Source organism: Nomascus leucogenys, chromosome 11 (genome assembly GCF_006542625.1).
Source record: "Nomascus leucogenys isolate Asia chromosome 11, Asia_NLE_v1, whole genome shotgun sequence".
Classification (NCBI taxonomy): Eukaryota; Metazoa; Chordata; class Mammalia; order Primates; family Hylobatidae; genus Nomascus; species Nomascus leucogenys.
In genome coordinates, this window is record NC_044391.1 from 78,548,229 (window position 1) to 78,574,718 (window position 26,490).

Genomic DNA, 26,490 nt, shown 5'->3' on the forward strand with positions numbered 1-26,490 from the left:
TTAAAATGATTTATAATCTGTCACTAAGAATATGTCTAAGTGGTTGTGTAAAATATGTTTTCTGGCCGGGCGCGGTGCCTCATGCCTGTAATCTCAACGCTTTAGGAGGCTGAGGCAGGTGGATCACCTGAGGTCAGGAGTTCGAGACCAGCCTGACCAATATGGTGAAACCTTGCCTTTACTAAAAATACAAAACTTATCCAGGCATGGTGGCAGGCGCCTGTGGTCCCAGCTACTCGGGAGGCTGAGACTGGAGAATTGCTTCAACCCAGGAGGCAGAGGTTGCAGTGAGCCAAGATCGCGACACCACACTCCAGCCTGGGTGACAGAGCGAGACTTGGTCTCAAAACAAATTTTTTTTATAAGTTTTCTAATTTAAGAACCTCTGTAATGTACTTACACTTTAATTCCTTATTTTTCTAAGCAGGCTGACACAGGACTTACATTTTAATTTCATTAACAGTCACCTGCTGCTCATTTAACTGATAATTTGAACAATAGTAAACTTTTGACCATCACAAAGTACTAATTTTTAAAGCTCTTACTTGGCCTTTCAACAGCATCTGACAGTTGACCAATCCGTTCTTGGGACAGTCTCTATTATTGAGATATAAATATGAGCATTCTCCTGATTTTCCTCTCACCTTCCTGTTCACTCATGAAAATTTTTCCTGGCAAGCAGAAGGTGGCCTGGTGGCATTCCAGTGTCATTGTATAGATCCATTTTTCACATGGTCCTAACTTGAACAGGCTATGTTTATTTCATTTATTTATTCAATACAAAATGTTTACTGAGAGCCAGGACTATTGTGTGCAGGCACTAGATATTGGAGTAATAAGATTGGCACATTTCCATAGAGTTACTTTTCAGGCAATGCTAAGTGCTGCAAAAATATAAAATAGGCATAATAGAATGTGAGTAGTGGAGAGGGGTGGTATGCTTTTGACAGAGTGGTCAGGATGGCATCCCTGAGTAGATGATCTTTAAGATATGAATTCCAGAAAAGAGCCAGCCATGATTACATCTGGGAGGAAGGAGATCAAGACAAGACCCTACGTTTCTTGGAAATCAGTTTTACAAGTTCAAAAAACATGAAGGCCAGTTGTGGTGACAGAATAACGGCTCCCCAAAGAGTTTCATTTCCTAATCCCTGGAATCTGTATGTTCCCTTACATGGCAAAAGGGACTTTGCAAATGCGATTAAGAATTTTGAGGCCAGGCGTAGTGGCTCATACCTGTAATCCCAGCATTTTGGGAGACTGAGGCAGGTGGATCCCTTTAGGCCAGGAGTGTGACTTGGCCACCATGGTGAAACCCTGTCTCTATTAAAAAATACAAAAATTAGCTGAGTGTGATGGCACGCACCTGTAATTCCAGCTACTCAGGAGGCTGAGGCACAAGAATCTCTTGAAACCTGGAGGCAGGGAGGCAGAGGCAGTAGTGAGGCAAGATTGCACCACTGCACTCCAGCCTGGGCAGCAAAGCGAGACTCTGTGTCAAAAAAAAAAAAAGAATTTTGAAATGGGGAAATTATCCTGGATTATGTGGGCAGGCCTAATGTAATCACAAGGATCCTTATAAGAGGAAGCAAGATGGTCAAAGTCACAAAAGCAGATGTGAGGATGAAAACAGAGGTTGCAGTGATGTGATTTGATGATGGAGGAAGGGGCCACAAGACAAGAAATACAGGTAGGCTCTAGAAGCTAGAACAGGTAAGGAAATGAATTCTCCCCTGGAGCCTTCAGAAGGAACATGACCTGGTGACACCTTGATTTTAGGACTTCTGACCTCCAGAACTGTGAAATAATAAATTTGTATTGCTTTAAAAAACTAAGCTTGTGGCCATTTGTTACAGCAGCAATAAGAAATTAAATTGACCAGTGTTTCCTGAAGAGTTTCTGAGGAGTTTGGATTTATAAGGAGAGCAATGGGAAGCCTGGGGAGAATTCTAAGAGAGTAATCTAATCTGTTTTTTAAAAGGTCACTGTGGTTGCTCCTTCAAGAATGGAATGGAGTAGGAGTAAAAGCAATATCAGGGAGTCTGGGTGGAAGGCTGTGCATTCATGCAAGTGAGAATTAATTATGGTTTAGCCTAAGACTGTAGCATGGAGATGGAGAGAAATATATGTCAGAGGTCAATCTGATTTACTGATAGAGAAAATGTGACTGGGGAGCAAGGAGACTGGAAGTGAAAGCAAAGAATAAAGATGGGCTTGAGCCTTTTTGCATCAGGGTAGACAGTTGAGAGGCAGCAAAGTGCAGTGACTGAGAGCTCAGACTCCAGATCCAGACTGCTGGGGTTCAAATCCCAGCACTACAACTTAGTAGTTACTTCAACTTGGGCAAGTTTCTTTACTCTTTGGTCTCAGTTCCCTAACACGTAAAATGGGAATAAGGGCCTCTTTTAGGAGTGCACAAGATACATAATGTGTTACCTATTACTATCATCATTGTGTTTGTTCCATTTATTGAAGTGGGAAATTCTGTGAAAGAAACAGATATAGGGAGTGGAGGAATCAAAAACAATGCTTTTGATTTGTTAGAGTTGAGATGCCTTTGAGACTGCACAGTGGAAATATCAAGGAGTTAGTTTAAGAATGGTTGTTTCATATAAGCGAATGGAGTGGCATATAGCATCACCTTTCAAAGTGGGGGGAAATAGCTAGCTATGGTATTGTATTGTATTGTATGGTATTGTATTGTATTGTATTGTATTGTATTGTATTGTATTGTATTGTATTGTATTGGCAGGAGCAGCAGGGACCTTTCTGAAGGTTTACTCATAGCAATTGAAGAGAAAGGATTACCACTATTTGCTAAAAGAAGGAATGCAATGCTTAAAGAGATGTAGGCATTCTTTCTATTCCATCCAATTTCTCCGTCCTAATGAAGGTGAAGATAACAATTGGGTAATGAAGGGTAGACCATAAAAAGACTGGATTAACTGGTGTGGGGCAGGGGAAGGAACCATGCTGAGGGGACTTCCTAGGATGCTAGGTGGCTTTAAAAAAATGCAGCCCAAATTTATTATCTATATAGTAAAATAACCACTAAAAGGAGTTCTTCTGTCCCTGCCTCTAGATTTGGGAAAGTGTACATAGCAGTCTGAACATATAGTGAAAGTTATGGTAGGGCTGCTGAATCTGAAAGGCATTTGTAAAAGAAACATTTTTGTTTGATTTCAAAGCAAATGTGTAAAACTTGGAAAATACAAGGATATACAAAAAAGTCATAGTTATATTTTGATATATTCTTCTAGTCCATTTTCCTTTTTTAAGTAATTTACATTTTATTTTCTTATCATTATGAATAGTAAAGTCCACAGTTCAGTTCCCAGGCAATATAAAAGTGAATGTTTTACATATAAGACACCTGCATGTAATGTGATAACATGGGGCTTTGGGGTTTTTTGTTTTTTGAGGTTTTTTGAGCCACTGTGATTTACTAAACTATTAAAAGGCCATCACACAATTTAAAACTGTGCAATCATAACAAGGCAATCTTCAAGCAATTAAAAACAACGAATTGTTGAACCAACCTGGGAGATCTACTGAGTAATCTGGCCTTTTAAGTAATGTCAAGTGGAAACCCTGTTTTCTCTTTCCATCTGAGGATCATTAAAAAGAAAAAACAAACCTAAACTAAACCAGAAACCACCTGTTCTGACTGAAAGTCAGGATTCAGTCCATGTGACTTGGAGACATACTCTTCAGCTGGTTGGCAGAGGCACTTTCACTCCAACATGTGCAGGAGCACCGAGAGGTCTACCTCCATGCCTGCAGCCCCTTGTGCAAGCTCTGGAAAGTTGCCTCCTTCCCAAAGCACTGCTGCCAACAGACAAAGACCTCCACCACCTGCAAGTGCACATTGTGGAGATGGTTGGCCTTACAGCAGTAGATATCTATCTGGAACAGTACCAAAGTCAGCACCATGGACTTCCACTTAGGGCCCAGCCTCTGGCTCAGCTGATTAATCTGCCAGTTTGATGGAGAGCTGATGATGTGCGAGAGGATCCCAGTCATCATGTCACCTGCAGGCAGCTCAGTCATGGCTTTTTCCCTTGCTTTCTCCAGCTTCTCCCTTACCCACAAAAATTCCTGTAGCGAATCTAGGAAAGTATCAAATGCTTTAGGACCCCTGGAAAGTAGGCTATGCAGCAGCAGCATTGTTTTCTTGAGGCGTGTGGCTTTATCTTTAATTTCTTGGACATGGTTTTCTGTCAAGATTCCTTCCTGGTAAAGGTACTGAAGAACCAGTCCCTCCACCAATACCTCTGCACCCAGCTGCAGGCAAAGTAAGCAAAGCACTTATTTGTCTCTGGCCTCCATTTCTCAGTCTACAACAATGCATCTTTGATGTATCTTTGAGGGGGAGGGAACTCTAGTCCATTTTTCTAAGTAGTATGCATTTTTAACATAATTGGGAATATACTTTATGCACTGTTTTGGGTTGTTTTTGTTTTTTTGAGATGGAGTCTTGTACTGTCACCCAGGCAGGAGTGCAATGGTGCGATCTCGGCTCACTGCAACCTCCGCCTTCCGGGTTGACTCAATTCTTCTGCCTCAGCCTCCCGAGTAGCTGAGATTACAGGTGCACACCACCACACCCGGCTAATTTTTTGTATTTTTAGTAGAGACAGGGTTTCACTATGTTGGCCATGTTTGTCTTGAACTCTGACCTCATGATCCACCCGCCTTGGCTCCCAGAGTGCTGAGATTACAGGTGTGAGCCACCACGCCCGGCCACTTTATCTACTGTTTTGTGAACTTTTTGCTTAGTGATATATCCTGGACATTTTTCCATGTCATTACTTTATACATTTATGGAAAATTATTAAATGGCTACATAATATTCCAATCTATGGATGAATCATAACTTATTAACATCTTGTTTTTAGAATGTCCAAGTTTTTTATTTGTATAAGTAAGGCACTTGGAAAATTCATGTAGCTAAATCTATTCACACACAGTTATTTCTTTAGTGTAATTTTTGCTAGAATCAAACTTGAATATTTTTAAGGCTTTTAATGCATAATAACTCACTGTCCTCCAGTAAGCCTATACAGATATGTAATCTCAACAGTGTTTATAAATACTCATTTCTCTGCTTCCTGGACAATACTGGGTATTATAACTTCTAAAATTGATAAAATTTGTACCCCTGCATTTCTAGCTCCTTGTATTCTTTTCTTTGTGACTCATCTGAGCCTTTGCCCATTTTTCTAACTGTATGTTAATATTTTTCTATGTCTTCTTTTCTAATGTTTTATTTGGAAATAACTTCAAACTTACAAAAAGTTGTAAAAATAATAATAGTTCAAAGAGCACCCAGATAGTCTTTACCCATTTTCACTTAGTGTTAACATTTTAACTCATTTGCTTTCTCTCTCTCTCTCCCTCTTTACTCTCCTTCTCTTCCTCCCTCTACCTCTCTCTCTGCACACAGACAGACACACACACACACACACACACACACAATTTTTTTTCCTGAACCGTTTTGAGGATAAGTTACATGCAACATAGCCCTTTACCTCTAGATACTTCAGCCAGCCTAATCAGTGTCATAAATTTGCATACAGTACTTTAATCTACCATCCGTATTTCAATTTTGTCGGTTGACCTAATGATATCTTTTATAACATTTTCTCTTCTAGTACAGGATCCAATCTGGAGTTCATCTATTCGGATATCTCTTTAGCCTCCTTTAATCTAGAATATTTCCACATTTTGTCTTTGTCTTTTAATGACACTGAATTTTTTAAGAATGCAGAACCCCTCACACTTTTTAAAAATAAAAAAATTCTTCATTTTGTATTGGTCTGATGATTCCTCTCTATTAGATTAAGGATATGTATTCTTAGCCAGAAAACCACATAGGGGGTGATTTGTCCTCAGGGCATCACATCTGGAGGCACATGATAACAATTTGACCCCAACTGGTGATGTTAATTTTGATCACCTGATCAAGATGTTGCTCAATTTTTCTGCATAATTACTGGGGGGTTTGTTCTCTTTCAATTAATAAGAAGTCTAGAAGAGACACTTTAAATGAATGTAAATATACTACTTTTCACCAAAATTTATCCTTAGATATAGCATCCATTAGTGATTTTTGCCTGATCTCAGTTTTACTATAGTGATTGCTAAATGATGACTTTTTAAAATTCCAGATCATCCTCCCCATTTATTAGTTAGGCCTTAGCATTCTACTGTAAGCAAGATCCTACCTTCGTCTATTTATTTATTGTACAGACTCATCAATTCCTTTCTTTTAATGGCTTATAATTTATTACTGTACTGAATTCTTTTGGTGCTCAGATTGTTCTAGGCTTAGTAAGTAGAAGCCCCTTCAAACTGGCTCTTCTGACATTAGAATATTATCTCATCATCTTTTGTAAGCACTTTCTTACTTTCTGGCATCACAAGATATTTCAGATATACTTACTTTGCCCCAGCCTTGAAATCAGTTATTTCTGTGAGTAGTCCTGGTTCCTCTAATAGGGAATGGTGATAGAAGCCCAAATCTGGATTCTGAATATGCTCATGTGCTACTTGATTGTAGTGATGGCTTCATGGGAATATACTTATGTTAAACATATCAAATTATACACTTTAAAGATGTGCAGTGCATTATATGTCAATACAATACCTTAATGGAGACATTTTTACAAAAATAGGGTAGTGGCAGAGAACATTTATAATGGCTTTAAAATAAAAGCAAAATGAAAATATAGTGTTCAGAGATAAAACTTAGATAATGAAGCCCTAAGGAAAATCAGTGATTACAATATTATTCATGAGAATGGTTACTTTTAGGGAGCAGGGAGTTGGCTATGATTGGAACCAGGGACAAAAGGACTTCTAGAGTAGCTGGTAAGGTTTTATTTTTTAACCTGGATGGTAATCACCAGAGTATTCTTCTTATAATAATTCATTATATTATATAATTGTTTTATGCGCTTTTCTGTATCTTACAATTTTGTTATATTTTATAATAAAAAAGGTTTAAAAATAAATGAATATTGTGTATGTTCATGATGATTTTTACATTATTACTTAGTAGAAATTAAAGTCATTCTGCAAGGAGGGCATTGATAATCTTACATATTTCATTGTGTAATTTACAAGCTATTTTGAGATACTTTCAGATTATGACAACTAGTTAATGAGTAGTCTGAATAAATTTAAATTGGATATTAAATTTTTAATATATTAACCTTTTGAATATTGTTACAAAACCCAATCTCATAAGATCAAGGCAAAGGTTTCTTTCAGTTTTAGATCTTTCATTTGGTTATTTTTAATGGTTTTTATTTCCCTGCTGAGATTTCTCATCTTTTTATTAATTAGAATAGATTTTCCTTTATGTCTTTGAGCAGAGTTAATAATTGCTTCTTCAAAAATCTTTGTCTGCTCATTTCAATATCTGGGTCATCTCAGAGTCAGTTCCTATTAACTGTCTTTCTCTTTAGAATGAGTCACACTTTTCTGAATACGTTTTTACTATGTTCTGGACATTGTGAACATTATGTTATGGAGAGTCTGGATTCTGCTATATTTCTCCAAAAAATATTGTTGTCATTGTTGTTGTTGATAGTGGTGAAGTGGTGTTGCTTCACCTCAAATGGCAATCTGTGTCCAGAATAACAGCTCAGTCTCAGTTCAGTTCTTTTTCTTTAACTAGGCTGCTTGGAATCTACTTAATACATGTGTAGTTTAGGGGCAGAATTTATATAGAGTATTTGGGACTCCCTTTCTCCGGCTCTTCCCTCTTCAGCATTCTTTCTTTACTTTCCAACAGCTGTGGTTGCCCCAAATACCATGGCCTCTGGTTCTATGGGCCAGAAAGACTGAAGATTTCTATAAGAGTTTTAGTTCCCCTGCAGGATGCTGACTGGGGGCTGCCCTCAAGGCTTAAAATTATTTTTAATAGCCCAACCCCATGCTGTCACCTCATTCCAAGTGTCAACTTTCCTCCAGAATCTCCCTGCTTTTAGTCACTTTCCAATACCTTCACATATTTGTTTGTTTTTGTTTTTTAGTGTTGTGCAGAGTTTATACTTTTTATTTACATGCAAATCAGTCTGACAGAAGCTTTGTTTGCCAGTATAGAAGTAAACTGAATGTTTATTTCTTTAAACAAATAATAATATGAAGATGTTAAGAAATTTCTTCTATTGATGAGTAAAATAATGCTACAGAAAAACACATACTTTATTTTGAAATAATATATTTTAACTTCTTTTGTATTATTTTAGGAATAAATCTAATGAAGCTGATGACTTTCAAAGAGAACTTAAAAAACTGAAGTTTGAATCCATTATTTCTGAGTCACAGTATGCATTACCAATTTTTAAATTTATATTTTTAATAATTGAACTTAAAACTGTATTTAAGTAACATTTTATTTAAAAGGCACTTATCTTTTTTATTTTCTTATTGTTTACATATAAAATACCTAATTCAAGCTTATATTGTCTTGCAGTTGTTTATTGCTGTTGCCACTGCCTAGATGGGAAAATTTTAACATTACAGAACCATTCTTTTTTTAAAATTTTAAATTTTTTAAAGTTACAGTTATAATCTATAATTTCAAATGAGCTCTTCATACATCTTTGGTAAATATAAAATGTAGTATATAATGCATGTTGGTGGGTTTTTTTCCTATTTCTTTTTAGGCATACTATGCTGCTTAAGGAAAAAGAAGACTCTTTAATGACTTGTCAACAGATGTATAAAGCATTACAGGAAGAGCTGACTGCGAAAGAAAAGCAAGAAGAAGACATAAAGAGAAGAATTAACCTTGCAGAAAATGAACTGGAGATAACCAAAACTCTTCTGAATCAGACAAGGGAAGAGCTTTTAACACTGAAAAATGAAAGGTGCAGTAAACAATGATTTCTTACAAAAACATTTTATGTTTAAGTTAGTATTCCATATATATTTGCAACATCAGTGTCTGACATATTATAACAATAGTGAAATCACAGGACTAAAGATATGTTTCTCCTACAAGGTCATTGCATCCCACCACGTCATTTTACAAGTGATTAGACTGAAGCTCCAGTTGGTTACATGACTTGGTAAAGTTGCAGTTGGTGAAAGTAGGAATGAAGCCCAAGTTGCATTTGGTGTCAAATTCTTATTGAAAAAAAAAAAAAATCAGACCACGTGTGATACTTGTACTACTAAATTTCACCTGGGTCAGTGATTGGTGGATTCTATCATTTTTCCAACAGAAAACGTCTTTTTATATCACTTTTTCCTTTTATTGGCTCCTACTTTTCTTCTCTCCTCGTTGTCTGTCAGCACATCTTGTTGGAGGATGTGGCACAAGCAAAGATACCTCCTTAGGTGGTATCGAGGATACTAAGAAGTACATTGGTCCAGGCTTCCAAGATACTTTTGTTTAGTTAATTTGTCTTTAACCTTATCTGTAATTAATATTTTAACCTTGCTTTCTTTCTTTTTGTTTTCATTTGCCTGCTATGTCTGCCCATTCTTTCTGAATCCTTTTGTTTTAAATGCATATCTGATATATAGCACAAATCTTAGGGTTTTTTTTGTTTGTTTCATTGATTTAAAAATCTGGGCTTCTTTAAGAGATTATTTCATTTACATTTGCTGATATAATTATTACATTAACTAAGAACACAAGTTTCATAAGGGCAGGAATTTTTGTTTTGTATCATTTTCTGTGCACAGAAGGCACATGATAGGTTATTTGTTTTTCATTCTTCCTATCATTTTTATATTTTAGTTTATATTTTATTTTATGAATATAATTTAGAAGAGTTACAATCTTTTTTTTTTTTTTTAGTTCTGCTTTGCAAACCTGTTTGCTGAGTCTGGGGATGGGACCAGGGGAGTGGGTAGCAGTTATCTTAGAATTAGATTTTTTTGTCTCAGAACTCTTTCTTGCCAACACTGTTCCCTGGGCACCATATCTGTTTCTACACCAGGCAAGCAGCAAGTCTGTGTAGTTCATAGGGAAACAAGGCTTATCTCTCATCCATCCTGGGATGATTTTATAATTACTTATATTTTATTGAATAAGATTAGCAACTGCAGAGCTGATATCCCCCCACCATTTATTCTTCACCCTTCAACACTGAAAGTGTAGCCTCTACTTACCTGACTATTCCACCCCACCTCCTCTGCCATTTATTAGAAGCTGCAATTTTATAACAATGAAATGTATAAGAGCCAGGCTTATTAATAAAAAAAGGAATGATAGTTGAAAGATTCAGCATGTGTAAGCAGAGATAAAACCTATATATGCTAACATATATAGTCAGAAAGATTAAAATCAGTTATGTATTCTATACAAAGGACACACATCATACATCTTTGAAAAGACACCATGGAATAAATAAAAATTTTCAAAGTATTTGGTTTAGAACTTTGGTTATCTGAGCAGTTCCTATATTACCCAGAATATCATCTTTCCAATGGTGCCAGATTAATTAGGCTTAATTGTTTAGTCAGATGAATGCTGTCTCCTTCACTGAAGTCATTGAGAAGAGCCTGTCTTTGTCTAATTGTTTCTGGAACTCTTCTCCAAGGACTGGCTTAAGCACATGTTTTAGACTCTCGTCAGTATGACAGATCTTTATCCTTTAAGAATACGTTGGATATTTGAAACAGTCTCAGATAGGTCCAGTGAAAATAAGTCCAGTGAATATGATGGGAAATCAATCTGGGAAATACTATTGGGGATCAAAAATAAAGTAAATTTTTCCCTTTTTTCTATGCTTAATAAATTATCTCTGACTGCAGCTTGAAGAAGGGAGTTTTATGAATGCTTTGAGGATTAGCAACCTCAGTAGAATATATATATAGCTTTCTTGGGGAGTTGCTTTGAAGTAGCATACACTTGGATGTATATGTTTTGCCATATTTTAAAAAAATTATTATGACTATAATCTTACCCTCTAAATGTTGATTGAGAAGGACAGTTTCTATCAGCTTTCAGAGAATAGTGACATCACTGACCTAACTCCTATTCTTCTTCTTTTCCTTTCTTTTTTTTCTTGTATTACTGCCCTTGTACCTTCTTTATTCTCTCTGCTTTAGTCTATCCAGAATATACATTTACTTAGTAATTGGTGACACTAAGTTTACAGACATGATATCTGTCACATAATAAAAATAAAAATGACAGACACGGTGGCTCACACCTGTAAACCCAGTATTTTGGGAGGCCAAGGCAGGCAGATCACTTGAGGCCAGCAGTTTAAGACTAGCCTGGCCAAAATGGCGAAACCCCATCTCTACTAAAACTACCAAAATTAGCCGGGCATGGTGGCTCATGCCTATAATCCCAGCTACTCAGGAGGCTGAGGCACAAGAATCATTTGAACCTGGGAGGCAAAGATTGCAGTCAGCTGAGATCACGCCACTGTCCAGCCTGGGCAACAGAGTGAGACTCTGTCTCAAAATAAATAAATAAATAAATAAATTTTTTAAAAATGTGTTTGTAGACCAGTAAGTTATCATGTAATCACAGGGTTACTCCTAAACATAAGCATTGCCTTCTTCTTTTTTCTAGGCTACTTTCAGATTTTGTCTGCCTTGTCCTCTAACTGCCCAGAGCCTGCCACACATATCCACTCAATAAATATTTGTTGAGTGAGTGAATGAATGGATCATTTTGGGTAATTCAGCCAATCTGTCAATTATTTATTGGGCATTTATTATATGCCAGGTAGTTTGTACCCTGGGTACATAGTACATAGCTTATATTTTAAGGGTAGAGACAAACAGTAAAACAAAAAAGTAGAGAACTGACTAGAATAATTATAAATTGTGATAATGGATATGAAGTAGTAGAAATTGATAGAAGAGGTGCCTGCTTTGGCTAGGGTGGTCATAAAAGTGACTTTGAAGATGATACTCTGCCCGTTTCCTAAAGGAAGACCAGTGGAAGTTACCAGGCCAAGAGCCAGGGAGGAACTTTACAAGCAAAAGACAAATTGGTGAGTTCTGGGAAAGGACAGCAGGGTAGCATGGCTGTGGCATAGTAAGTGTGAGTGATGCAGGCAGGGTCACATCATGCAGGGACTTGCAGGCCTTTGGGAGTTTGGGTGCTGTTTTCAGCGCAATGAAGAGAACCATTGAAGGTATTTAAGCAGAAGAGTGACACTGTAGAAAGATCATTATGGGTGCTGGACAGAGAAGGTATTGGCAATGGGAGCAAGTCAGGACATTTACTGTTTTGATAAAGGATATTATAGGTAGTGAAGCCTAAGAGATATGAGAAATATGAGAACCTCCAGCTCCTACCCCCTGTCAGTTTCTGTTGGGTTAAGTGTCTATGTCAAGTGGGTAGTAGTAAAATAGCCACGGCTTACATGGTGAGCCTAAGGGTTAAAAAGATCTTCTCAGCCAGGCACGGTGGCTCATGCCTGTGATTCCAGCACTCTGGGAGGCTGAGGTGGATGGATCATCTAAGGTCAGTGGTTTGCGAACAGCCTGGCCAACATAGTGAAACCCCATCTCTTCTAAAAATACAAAAATTAGCTGAGCGTGGTGGCGGGCGCCTCTAATCCCAGCTACCTGGGAGGCTGAGGCAGGAGAATCGTCTGAACCTGGGAGGCGGAGGTTGCAGTGAGCCGAGACCGCACCATTGCACTCCAGCCTGGGCAACAAGAGCAAAACTCCATTTAAAAACAAACAAAAAAAGATATTCTGAAGAACAAATGACCTTCAGAACATTTGACATTACTGTCCTAACTTGTCTTGAAACGGTGGTGTTTTGGCTCTAGGGCAACCTGTTATTCGGTCTCTTTTCTAGCTCTGTTTTGGTTCTTTCCCCTTCCCTCCTGTGATCACCTGATTGCAGACATTCCTTAAAATTCACACTTGAACTTGACTTTCCTCTTTCTACTTTTTTCCTTCAGAAAACTGACCCTGTCTCAGCTTAGCAAGTTTGCTCTTGAAGCTTTGATTTGAAGCACCAATGGGACTTTTAAATAAGAAATTTCCTTAAGCAGTTGGAGGTGTGAACGTCCCTCCAAAAGAAGTAGCTGGGCTCAGGAAACACTTTTAATATAGAGATGCTTGATAATACCCTAGGAGATTCTGGTTCAGTAGGTCTGGGTAGTGCCTAGGAATCTGCCACTTGGCAAAGTACCAAACCACTGCTATGGAAGTATTGCAACGAAGTAGGCTACCAGATGTGCTCACCAAAGGCCAGAGCCCCATTCACTCCCACTGACTGGGTGTGCTTTCGTAAATCCAAGCAGTGTCAGATACACACCAACCTTCCTCCCTGACCCCTCAGGAGAGCAGAGCCCTTGCTGAGGTCACAAATTGTGCAGTTTAGAAGCTGTGTTGTTTCAGAAGAGGAGAAAACGATGTAAAAAGCCAGAGGTGACCCTAGAAAAAAACTAGCAGAACTTCTGAATTTGGAGAAATAAGGGAGTTAGTAACTAGGAAATAGTTCATTGATTAGTACAAATCTATTTATTTGGGCATTGCTTGCTTCCCCACACTCAGCTGAGGAAGTGGAAGGTAGAGAAGAATCTTCAATGAAAGGAAAAGAAAGGTCTTCTCGAATCATGGGATTCTGCAGGTGAAGACAGTCTGGCCAGCTTGGTCATGGACACACTGGGACTGGTGAAAGGGGTTTCCTTTATGGATGGAGAGGGATGCAGCAAGGCATAAGGATGATGTCAGAGAAAAGTGTGGCCGTTTTTTAAATTCTTGTAAAGACAGCCTTCAGCTCCCATCCTACTGGGACACAAGGTCTTGGTGGCCAAGGCCAGAACTCTGCCCACAACTGTGAATGTGCAACACTCCTTCAGGCATATTGTGGGTTAAAAAGTGTCCTGTGGGCTGACGGGGGCACCTAATTCCATCCTTAGGGAAAACTATTTCTATCGTAAGAAATGTCATGAATTCTCTATAACAAATGTACAAATATATTTTATAAGGACATATGTGTTTAAGCTTGAAGACTGCCTACATATGGCACTTGGAGAAATTCGCTTACACCGGCATGTGGCCTACAACCATACAGCCAGAACACACACTGTTTATAATAGCTCTCATACCCTTTGCATTCTTAGATGCTGTATTATCTTTATCTTGGTAAACTCCAAGAAAAAATACAGAAAAAGATTTATTGTGATCAATTTGCCCATAACATGATGGGAATAATGAAGAGTGTTGTTAGAGGAAAAGCTTAGTCATAATTAAAGTTAGGTGCAAGTTGCTTATGTGTAAATTATTCTGAGATATAAATAATATACATCTGCATCTGTTTGGCTCTGTATTAAGTATTAAGATACTTATGTATCTTACATGCAGTTTACTAAATTGTCCCCATTTCTCCATAAAGCATAATTTTTAGGCTACAGGGAAGGGTTTTATCCACTTCCCTCACCCTCACCTGCATTACATTAACTTCTCTTTTGGCCTCTCCTCTCTCCTTCATCTTTTTCTTTTTAGTCAAAAGCTATGAACCCTCACTGATAGGTTTGGCTGTGTCCCCACCCAAATTTCATCTTGAATTGTAGTTCTCATAATCCCCATGTGTCATGGGAGGGACCCAGTGGTGGTGATTGAATCATGGGGGCAGTTACCCCCATGCAGTTCTTGTGATAGTGAGTGAGTTCTCACAAGATCTGATGGTTTTATAAGGGGCTTTTCCCCCTTTGCCCGGCACTCACTCCATCCTGCCGCCCTGTGAAGAAGGTGTCTGCTTCTCCTTTGCCTTACTCCGTGATTGTAAGTTTCCAGAGGCCTCCCCAGCAATGTGGAACTGTGAGTCAATTAAACCTCTTTCCTTTATAAATTACCCAGTCTCAGGCAGTTCTTTGTAGCAGCATGAGAACAGACAGACAATACACTCACTTCAGAAAAGTATACACAAAACCCAGCACCTTATTTCAAGAGGTTCGTAGAGTCTCCTGTTTTCAAATATATGGCAGGACCTCATGATTAAACATACCTGCTTTCTCCTTTTCTCTCTATCCCTCCTTCTGTCTCTTCTCTCCTTCCCTCCCTTTTTCTCCCCTCCCGTTTTCCTTTCCCTTTCTCAAGCTCTTTCACCTATCCACAGGTTTCACAATGAGGAGCCCTCTAAGTGCTTCTGTAGACATTATCTTATCTTGCCTTCACGGCACCCTGTGCACAATGCCATGCACCATTTTGTGAGGCTCAGTGGAAGGGCTAAGGGGGACAGGAGGCCAGCCTGGGCTCTGCCATCATAGCTACTTGCCAGAGGAAGGGGTTCACTTTTCTTGCATAAGTTTGCCATCTCTCGTTACCAAGCCCGGTGTCCATAGGTCTTCCCTCAGACCGAGGGAGCACTTTTTCTAATTCAGCAACCCAGAAGAAAGCCATTTCCAAATTTGCACAAGGGCACTGGCTAGCAGAGCTGCAGCCTGCCACACCTGCCTCACTGGTGAAGCAGGTGTCATTTTCCACATTTTGGAGATGAGGACATTAATGTTAATTTAACTGAGGCTAAATTTCTTGCTCAGGGTGACATCATTGGCAAAGACAGAAATCAAGCTCTGTTGGGTCTGACCTTATAACTCATGTTCTCTTCTCTACTGTTTGCACAATTTCATAAGTATTTGTCTTGAAGGGCTAAGTTTTGTCATCCTTTCTCAGTGTGACATCTTTCTGAACCATGTTGTAACACTGAGTCTTTAGGAGACTCACAGCCCTGCAGAAAGCAATGCTCTTTTTGTGTCCCTTCTCCTCTCCTCTCAATTTCTTGTTCACCCTCAACCCCGTCAGTATTCTTCTCTTCACTCAATAAATGTGGGATGGTGTCCTCTGCTTTCTAGTGCCTTGGTAGAATAAGAAGTAAAGCTATATCTTCAGATGGAAAATAGAATAAAAATAATTCACAACTACATTCTAAAAATGTAAACTAAGTGTTTACTTATTTCATTGAGGCTTGTTATATTTTCATAAATTCTAGAAGCAATGACTAGTGATTAGCTATATCTAGTATTAGATATGACAAAGGATTAAGAAGTGATGCAAGATAAAGTCCATTCTTAATATAAAAAGAATGGACTTTAGAATTAGGTAAACATAGAGTAAATCCCAACTTGACCACTGTTAAGCTTGGGCAATTAAGGCTTCTTTTCCCTATCTGTAACGTGGGCATTTTAATAATAGCTATCTTCTTAAGAATTTTAAAATATTGTGCCTGGTAGGTTGTAGGTACTCAGAAAGTATTAGTTTCCTCTCTTTCATCTTTCTTTAGATTGCTAACCCCTTAAAGCACCACGTCTTATTAATTTTTATTCCCTGCACCGGCCATGTAAGATATTCAGTAAATATCTGTTGAATTCATTATTATCTGCTTTACTCATACAGTCGTAAAGATTAATCCTTGGAGTGATTCCATTTGGATGCTGATATGGTTAGGCTTTGTGTCCCCACCCAAATCTCATCTTGAATTGTAATTCCCATTATCTCCATATGTCAAGGGAGAGAATAGGTGGAGGTAATTGAATCGTGGGGGCAGTTTCCCCCATGCTGTTCTTGTAATAGTGAGTGAGTTCTCATGACATCTAATGGTTTTATAAGGGGCTCTTCCCCCCTTTTCTTGGCACATCTCCTTCCTGCTACACTGTAAAGAATGTGCCTTGCTTCCTCTTCGTCTTCTGCCATGATTTGCCATAAGTTTCCTGAGGCCTCCCCTAGCCATGCTGAACTTTGAGTCAATTAAACCTCTTTCCTTCATAAATTACCCGGTCTCAGGTATGTCTTTATAGCAGTGTTAAAACATACTAATACAGATGCTAATCTGTTAGTATAAAGCATTACGAAATGTTCTAAGTAATAATTGAAAACAATAAATCTTATCAGGTTTTTTCTCCAAGACTCACCTCTTTCTCTGATTTCCTATCCATCAACAGCTCTCAGAAGAAGAGGCTTGCCAAGCTTCTTATGTTATCACACACTCACTGCTTTTAACAGAGGCAGGAGTTGTGGCAAAATCAGTTATCTCTTTGATTGACAATGTGAAGACATCTCTAAAAGAACAACTTGTGAAACAGAATTTAAAACTGTCATTTTGGCATTATGGTTTGACATTTGTTTGCAGTTATGTTTTTAACTGCAATTAAGGGAATCTGGATTCGCATGTACATAAGAAATTAGATTCTCATTTTCCTTTTGGTCCAATAATTTAATAAAGTTTTTAAAATAAATACTCTTAATTGTGAATAAGTCCTAATTGTGGCAACTCCAAAAATTTTAATTTTAAAGCTATCTGGTGAAATTGCAGGGTAGAATGTCAATAGCCACACCTCCGTCTAAGATATGCAAAGCAAAGACAGCATGACATACTGCTGGCTGGCATAAGCTTGAGCTAGCTTTGTCACTTGTGAATCATGTCACCTCAGATAGTCATTTATCACTCAGGTCTTCATTTCTTCTAAAACGGAGGGAGTTGTATTAACATATTTCTAAGGAATGAAAAGAAAGAACCACTATATCCCCAGAGAATAAAACAGTGCCAGACACATAGTCAGCACTCAATATTTGCTGTAGGGATAGATGCATGCATGGATGGGAATGAATTTAATTTCTATCAAACAACTGATCATGGAATTTAAAACTGGGAAGCTCCAGTTTTTCTTTCAGGCCAGAGAGCTTTTGACTTTCAAAAATCAGACCTAGGAGTACAATGAGAACTCCTGGATTCTAGTGGTAATCTTCTTTATTAGATTCTTAGTAAAATTTAAATTTAGGACCTAAATCTGTGTTGTTCCCTGTAATTCTAAAACATCAACATCTCTTGAACTGGTTCTAGAAAAAGAAGTTAGATACCTAAATAGCTATACATTTTCAGCTACTTATAACATGGAAAAATATGTACTATGCCTTTACAATAAATATTTTATTTCTCATAATTCCTCTAAATTTCTAGCAAAAAAGTCCTACTTGAGTCAGAGTTGGTTCTTCATAGTTTTTTTTCAATACAAGATTGTTTTCTCTTTATCAATGTCCTAAGATTGTTTTATGATCTTGAACAATCTGTGAGCAGCCCCATGGTTGTACTGTACAAGTGTGATTTTTATTTTTGGAATCTAGATTATCTTTTTCACACATATAATCATTCCTGTATATGTTACTCACTGCCCATTCCATTCTAATCAAGAACAATGAGTGCATATAACATCATGTATAATTATTCTTTCTGCTTTATTCCATTCAAGAGTCTCACTGAAGATTTCTTAGAGTCAGGAATGGAGGCTCAGCAGGGAATCAAAGAGGTATAAAAGCCCTTCTCATTTCTGTAACCATAATATCAAGCAAAATTACCATCACAGATACAAATTTATATTTTTATAACAATTTACTCAAAACACCATATACTTTGTTTGAAATGTCATAAAGAACTTCATAATTCCTTGAAAATTCAGTGAATAATTATCACTTCATTAACATTGTTTGCATCCTAGCTTACTATATTTTAGCTGCTATAATCTACTAGACTTATTAAGTTTTTCTTCCAAAAGGTTACATTTAACATGAGTTCCATGTACTGAGTCCATCAGAGGAATGCATTTGGAATGGATTCTACTTTTTATGGTATCAAAATTATAACTATATCCAGGGAGACTGAAATTCAAGCATCTCAAATATTCAGTACCATCTACTTTATAGTAAAGGTAGCTTCTAATGTATTCACAGGCACTATCAGGAGATGCTCATTTGGATTTTCTAATCAATAAGACTTCTTTTCCAACAAGAAACCTAATTTAAGAAATTAAGTGGATCAAATTGTTAGGCTCTCTGGATACTTCTAACAAGCACGTGACTAGACACATTTATTCTATGATCCTGGCATTTTGAAAACCAGGTGAAGTGCTACTTTATTTCCATTGACAGCTGCTCCTTAGCTTGATCAAGTTACTATCATGATATTCTCATATTATTGCTGAAGCTGTACAATACCACTTATAGGAAGACCATTGTATTAGTTTCCTATTGCTGCTATAACAAATGACCACAAATTTAGTGGCTTAAAATAACACAAATTTATTGTCTTACAGTTCTGGAGGTCAGAAGTTCAAATGAATCTTAAGGGGCTGAAATCAAGGTGTCAGCAGGGCTGGTTCCCTCTGCAGGATCCAGAGAAGACATTCCTTACATCTTCCATTTGTTACAAGTTGTCAGCATTCCTTAGCTCCTGGCCACATGAATCCAATCTCTGCTTTCATTGTCATATAACCTTCCCCCACACTAACCCTCTGGCCCATCCAGATAATTCAAAATAATCTCCTCACCTCAAGATCCTTAACTTTATCACATCTACAAAGTCCCTTTTCCCATATAAGGAAACATACTCACAGATTCAGATATGGACATCTTTGGAGGCAATTATTCAGCCTATCACAACTGTGATAAGCTAAAAATGTCTATTATTAACCCTATAGCAACCACTAAAGTAAAACTAAACAAAGAGTTATAGCTAATAAGCCAACAAAAAAGATAAAATTGAATCATAAAACATGCAAAATCCAAAAGAAAACAGAAAGAAGGGAAAGGGAAGAAAAAACAGATGGGAAAAATAGGAAAGAAATGGCAAAACAGTAGATTTAAGCCTAACCATATCAATGATTAAATTAAATGTAAATTGTCTAAACATTCTAATTAAAATGCAGAGATTATCAGATTGTATAAGAAAGTAAGATTTAGATATATGCTGCCTGCAGGAAACATATTTTAAATATAAAGACATATGAGGTCAAAAATAAAAGAATGGGATAAGACACACCACACTGACCCAAATCAGAAAGCTGTAATGGGTTTACAAAGTAGATTTTGGAACAAAAAAATATTACCAGAAGTAAAGAAGTTCATTTTATAATGGTAAGTAGGTCAATTCATCAGGAGGACATAACGCTTCTAAATATTTGCACATCTAATAACAGACCTTAAAAATACAGGAAGCAAAAACTGGATGGAATTCCAAGAAGTAGGCAAATTCACAATTATTGTTAAAGATGTCAATACCACCTCTTAATAGCTGATAAAACAAGTAATAGGACAATCAGTAGGCTATAGAAGACTTGAACTTTGTAATCAATTAACATAATTGATATTTATACAACATTTCACCCAACAACAGCAGAATACACATTTTCCCCCCGTGGTTATACAGATTACTCACTGAGACAGACTGTATGATTGGGACATGAAATAAAACCAAAGAAATTTTAAAGGATTTAAATAATACAAAGTACTCTATGTTCTCTGGTCACAGTGTAATTAACGTAGAAATCAAATACAGAAAATTATCTTGACAGTCCCCTAAATATTTGTAAATTATGTAACAATGCTAAATAAGACAGTGGTCAAATAAAATATCAAAAGGGAAATTAGAAATTATTTTGAACTAAATGAAAATGAAAACATCAAAATTTATGAGATGTCACCAAAGAAAAACTTAGGGACAAATGTCTATGTGAAAAAAGAAAAAAAGGTTTCAGCTTCCACTTTAGGAAATTAGAAAAAGAAGCAAGGAAAAAAATTTCCAAGATAGGCAGAAGGAAGTAAAAAATATCAGAGTTGTAATCAATGGAAAACAGAAAAATAATAGACAATATCAGTGAAACAAAAATTTGTTTCTTTGAGATCAATAAAATTAATAAACCTCAAGGTAGACTAATCAGGAATAAAAAAGAGAAGTCAGAAACTACTAATATCAGAAATAAGAGGGATGATACTACTACAGATCCCTCAGATATTAAGATGATAATACAGAAATATGAACAGCTTTATAATAAATATTATGAACAGCTTTATGTAATTAATTTTGACAACTCTGATGAAATGGACAAAATTTTTTAAACAAACTACCAAAGCTCACTAAAGAAGAAATGGATAACACGAATAGTTCTGTATCTTTTAAAGAAATTGAATTTGTAATTTAAAATCTTCTCACAAAGAAAACTTCTAGCCCAAAGAATCAATATCGTGAAAATGGCCATACTGCCCAAGGTAATTTATAGATTCAATGCCATCCCCATCAAGCTACCAAAGACTTTCTTCACAGAATTGGAAAAAACTACTTTAAACTTCATATGGAACCAAAAAAGAGCCCACATCACCAAGTCAATCTTAAGCCAAAAGAACAAAGCTGGAGGCATCACGCTACCTGACTTCAAACTATACTACAAGGCTACAGTAACCAAAACAGCATGGTACTGGTACCAAAACAGAGACATAGATCAATGGAACAGAACAGAGCCCTCAGAAATAATGCCGCATATCTACAACTATCTGATCTTTGACAAACCTGACAAAAACAAGCAATGGGGTAAGGATTCCCTATTTAATAAATGGTGCTGGGAAAACTGGCTAGCCATATGTAGAAAGCTGAAACTGGATCCCTTCCTTACACCTTATACAAAAATTAATTCAAGATGGATTAAAGACTTAAATGTTAGACCTAAAACCATAAAAACCCTAGAAGAAAACCTAGGCAATACCATTCAGGACATAGGCATGGGCAAGGACTTCATGTCTAAAACACCAAAAGCAATGGCAACAAAAGCCAAAATTGACAAATGGGATCTAATTAAACTAAAGAGCTTCTGCACAGCAAAAGAAACTACCATCAGAGTGAACAGGCAACTTACAAAATGGGAGAAAATTTTCACAACCTACTCATTTCACAAAGGGCTAATATCCAGAATCTACAATGAACTCAAACAAATACAAGAAAAAAACAAACAACCCCATCAAAAAGTGGGCAAAGGACATGAACAGACACTTCTCAAAAGAAGACATTTATGCAGCCAAAAAACACATGAAAAAATGCTCATCATCACTGGCCATCAGAGAAATGCAAATCAAAACCACAATGAGATACCATCTCACACCAGTTAGAATGGTGATCATTACAAAGTCAGGAAACAACAGCTGCTGGAGAGGATGTGGAGATATAGGAACACTTTTACACTGTTGGTGGGAGTGTAAACTAGTTCAACCATTGTGGAAGTCAGTGTGGCGATTCCTCAGGGATCTAGAACTAGAAATACCATTTGACCCAGCCATCCCATTACTGGGTATATACCCAAAGGACTATAAATCATGCTGCTATAAAGAAACATGCACACATATGTTTATTGCGGCACTATTCACAATAGCAAAGACTTGGAACCAACCCAAATGTCCAACAACGATAGACCGGATTAAGAAAATGTGGCACATATACACCATGGAATACTATGCAGCCATAAAAAATGATGAATTCATGTCCTTTGTAGGGACATGGATGAAACTGGAAACGATCATTCTCAGTAAACTATCGCAAGGACAAAAAACCAAACACCGCATGTTCTCACTCATAGGTGGGAATTGAACAATGAGAACACATGGACACAGGAAGAGGAACATCACACTCCAGGGACTGTTGTGGGGTGGGAGGAGGGGGGAGGGACAGCATTAGGAGATATACCTAATGCTAAATGATGAGTTAATGGGTGCAGCACACCAACATGGCACATGGATACATATGTAACAAACCTGTACATTGTGCACGTGTAGCCTAAAACTTAAAGTATAATAAAAAAATTACCATTTGACATATAGAGAAAAAAGAAAAAAATACTAGAACATATTTTCTAAAATATAAAAATAGATATTTAAAAATAGATATATATGTCAAATTTACTGAAATTGATTTATCTCTAGGAGATGTGTTATCAATGTGTTTTCTGCAAATTCTTGGTCATTAAAATTTTCTATTCTGGTTTTAAAGATAAAAAAAAAAACTCTAGAAAGTTGTGTTTCTGTCCAAAAGTTCTCCAAATGGAGATGTTCAAATTTGAAGTAAGCTTTCCTTCTAGAGAGGACACATGTCCTTTACAGAAAATATGGGAAAACAATAGCTATGTTTCTAAAGCTTAAGCATCCAAATCTGGCATGGAAAACTAGAATGGTTATAACTTAGATTGCTTTAGTAGATGCTTCTCCCATTCAGGGATAAGTTGAGCGAATAGGCTTCAACTGTGGGCTCTTTGTCCTTTGGTAAGGTACACTGAAGTAAGCATATTTAAAGAGAATGTCAGTTAATTTTAAATTTGTAATTAAGTCTGGTTCAAAGTAAAAGTAAATACACACAAACGCACCCTTCTCTCCACCCCGGGAACAAAATACATGTTTGTGTTTGTGGAAAAAAAAAAAAAAGAAAACTTCCAGCCCAGAGGTTTTACTGGTGAATTTTACCAAGCATTTAAGGAAAAAATAATACTATTTATACTCAAACTCTTCCTGAAAATTGAATAAGAAATAACAGTTCCCATCTTAATTTATGAAGCCAGTATTACTCTGATAACAAAACCTGACAAAGACATAACAAGAAAATTAACAGACCAACATTCCTAATGAGCATTGATACAAAACTTCTAAACAAAATTTTAGCAAATTGGAGGGGCTAAAATCAAGATAACATATAAAAGGGAAATAAATCATGAATAAGTGCAGTTTATCCTAAGAATATAGGATTAGTTTAACATAAAAATCAATGACATTCAACAGATAAAATAGATAATTCAACTTCATCAAAATTAAAAACGTGTTCTTCAAAAGACACTTTAAGAGAATGAAACTAAAAACCACAGACTGGAATAATATATTTGCAAAGGATCTATATAATAAAGGAGTTTTCTATAATATACAATGATATTTAGAAACTCAGTTATATGAACATAAACATCCTAATAAAAAATGAACAAAAGACTTGAATAGACAACACCAAATATATACAAATGACCAAAAAAATAAGCACATAAAGTGATGCTCAGTATCATTACTCATTAGGGAAATGCAAACTAAAACCACAATGAGATACTACTATACATTTTTAGAATATGTAAAAACTTAAAACCTGAAAGTATCAAGTTGATTACAAAGATATGGAGGAACTTTAACTCTTATAATCTACTGGTAGGCATGTCAAATAGTACAACTTATTAGAAAAACAGTTTGGACGTTTCTTTAAAAGTTAAATATATACCTACCTTGTTACCCAGCCATTTCATGCCTATGTATTTACCCAAGACAAATGAAACCATGTATCAATACAAAAACTTGTACACAGGTATTGAGAGCAGCTTAATTTGTAATAGCCAAAATATAGACAACAACCTAAATGTTAACCAACAGATGAATGGATGAACAGATTGTAGTGTATCCGTGCAATGGAATACTACTCAGCAATAACATGAATGAACTATCAATAAGGTACAACCTGGATGAATCTAAAGTAATTATGCTGAGTAAAAGATACCAGACCAAAAAAAGAATATACTGTATGACTTCAGAATCATATATATATAGTGTATTTTCAGAATATACAGTATTTCAGAATATATCTACATATCCCAAAAATGCAGACTAATCTATAGTGACAGAAACCAAATCATGATTGCCTGGAGGAGAGGGGCAGGAGTGATGGATTACAAAGAGGCGGCTGGGAGCGGCAGCTCACGCCTGTAATCCCAGCACTTTGGGAGGCCGAGGTGGGCGGATCATGAGGTCGGGAGCCAGACCATCCTGGCTAACACGACGAAACCCCGTCTCTACTAAAAAAATACAAAAAAAATTAACCAGGCGTGGTGGCGGGCGCTTGTATTCCCAGCTACTCAGGAGGCTGAGGCAGGAGAATGGCGTGAACCCGGGAGGCAGAGCTTGCAGTGAGCCGAGATCGTGCCACTGCACTCCAGCCTGGGGCACAGAGCAAGACTCTGTCTCAAAAATAATAATAATAATAATAAATAAACAAACAAACAAAGAGGCAACCCCCTTAACCACCCACCATCTGCAGACCATAAGGAAGTTGAGAAAGCTGTTGGTGTCCCAAGGGCAAAACCTAATAGCTTCTTCAGATATGGCCAAGCCAGATAATGAAAAAGAGGCACATTTCAGAGAGGAAAGGTAGGAGCTGTGGCAAAAATTGAACTTAGAAATTACTGCCAGTAAAAAGAATCACAGTCCAAGCAAGAAATGTTCCCCTCCTTTAGGGTAGGCTTCCCGTGGGATTTCAGAGTTGTGATGGAGTCCATTGGTGCCAGTCAGGTGACTTACAGTGCACCTCCCAGTGAGAGGACTATGCTATTTACAACTGATTACTATCAGACTTGGTCAATTGATTTGTTCTGCCATTGAAATGTGAGAGAAGTGATATATACCAATTCTAAGCAGAAGCTTTAAGAGATTCTATGTTTTGGCTTTGTTTTGTTTTGTTTCTTGCCGCAATAACAGCATTCTCAAGTAAGAGCTGCTCCCTGGGCTATATCCTGGTACAAAATGTGGAGCAAGGAAGCAGATAACACATAATCCAAGAAAAATAAACTTTGGTATTGTAAGCCGCTGAGAGTATATACATGTTAAACTTAACATGTTTCTAAAATAAAACAGTCAGGTGAGTTGGATACATGAATCAGATACTCAGAAACAGATCTGAACTGGAGATAAAATTTGGGAGTTGTCAGCAGCTAGATTGCATTAGAGGAAGATGACTCTGCAAAGGAGACAGGAATGGCCAGATACTTGGAAGAAAGCCGTGAGTAAAATTTTTGATGTAATCTCACTTTTGCTGTCCTCATTCTTTATTCCTTTTTCTTCACTTCCATTTTTCCAGCCTAAAGACTAATGTGCAAGCATCAAGCCTGCTGGGTCTGCCTCACACGTTAATAGATCTCCCTTTTACATTTGCTGGATTTTGAGCACAATTTGAACAGTGACTCTCCCTTCCTAATTCACCTCTATATCTCCAGGGCTGGATGACACTGTGTGGTTCAGAGAGGACAGTAAACCCCATCACACAGGAGAGTGACCTACAAGTCACCTGCACATTGCTTCACCTTGGTTTTTACCTTGAATTCTCTTTCTTCCACATATACATTCTACTGTGTCCTCTGGCTATATCAATAATTTTTTTTTAATAAATTTTGAGTAGATACATTGAAGGTTTGTACAGGTATCAAATATAAAGAACTACAATACAGTGAACATCTGTGTATCAACCACTCAGTTTAGGAAAAAGAACCTTACCATTATCTTTGAAGTTTTCTTTTGCTTCTGCCCAATTCCATCTCATTCTCTCCTTCCTCAGAGAAAACCACCAGGCTGTGTTCTGTGGTTCTCAACAAATGAGGAATAGAAGGAAACTTCCTAAAACTGATAAAGAGCATCTACAAAAACCTACAGATAGCATCTATTGTGTCCATGTTTCTCTCTATAATTTTACCAAGCATGTTTGTATTCCTAAAAAATGTTAGATTTTGTATGTATTTTATCTTCACATAAATAAAATCATTCCATATGTATCATTCTAATTTGTTCTTTGTGCTCAATATTATGTTCCTGAGATTTGTTTATAAAGTTTTATGTAGCTGAGGATTATTCATTTCTTCATCTATATTGTGTGCTAAGGTATACCACAATTTATCTATTCTGCTCTAGCCTTATTCCATTTGTTTTGATAGTAATTAATAA

The 26,490-nt window shown here is 37.0% G+C and overlaps 1 protein-coding gene and 1 pseudogene across 2 annotated transcripts in view; one reads left to right on the forward strand and one right to left on the reverse strand.

The window, feature by feature from the left end:
* LEKR1 (leucine, glutamate and lysine rich 1) overlaps positions 1–26,490 on the forward strand; it is a 221,366-nt gene that overhangs the window by 155,324 nt on the left and 39,552 nt on the right. For both annotated transcript variants that reach the window (XM_012510792.2, XM_003256340.2), the window contains exons 8-9: positions 8,259–8,336; positions 8,679–8,882. In XM_012510792.2, coding sequence (XP_012366246.2) covers positions 8,259–8,336; positions 8,679–8,882 — 282 coding nt within the window. The remainder of the gene's footprint in view (positions 1–8,258; positions 8,337–8,678; positions 8,883–26,490) is intronic.
* On the reverse strand, positions 3,734–4,329 carry LOC100594876 (annotated as a pseudogene).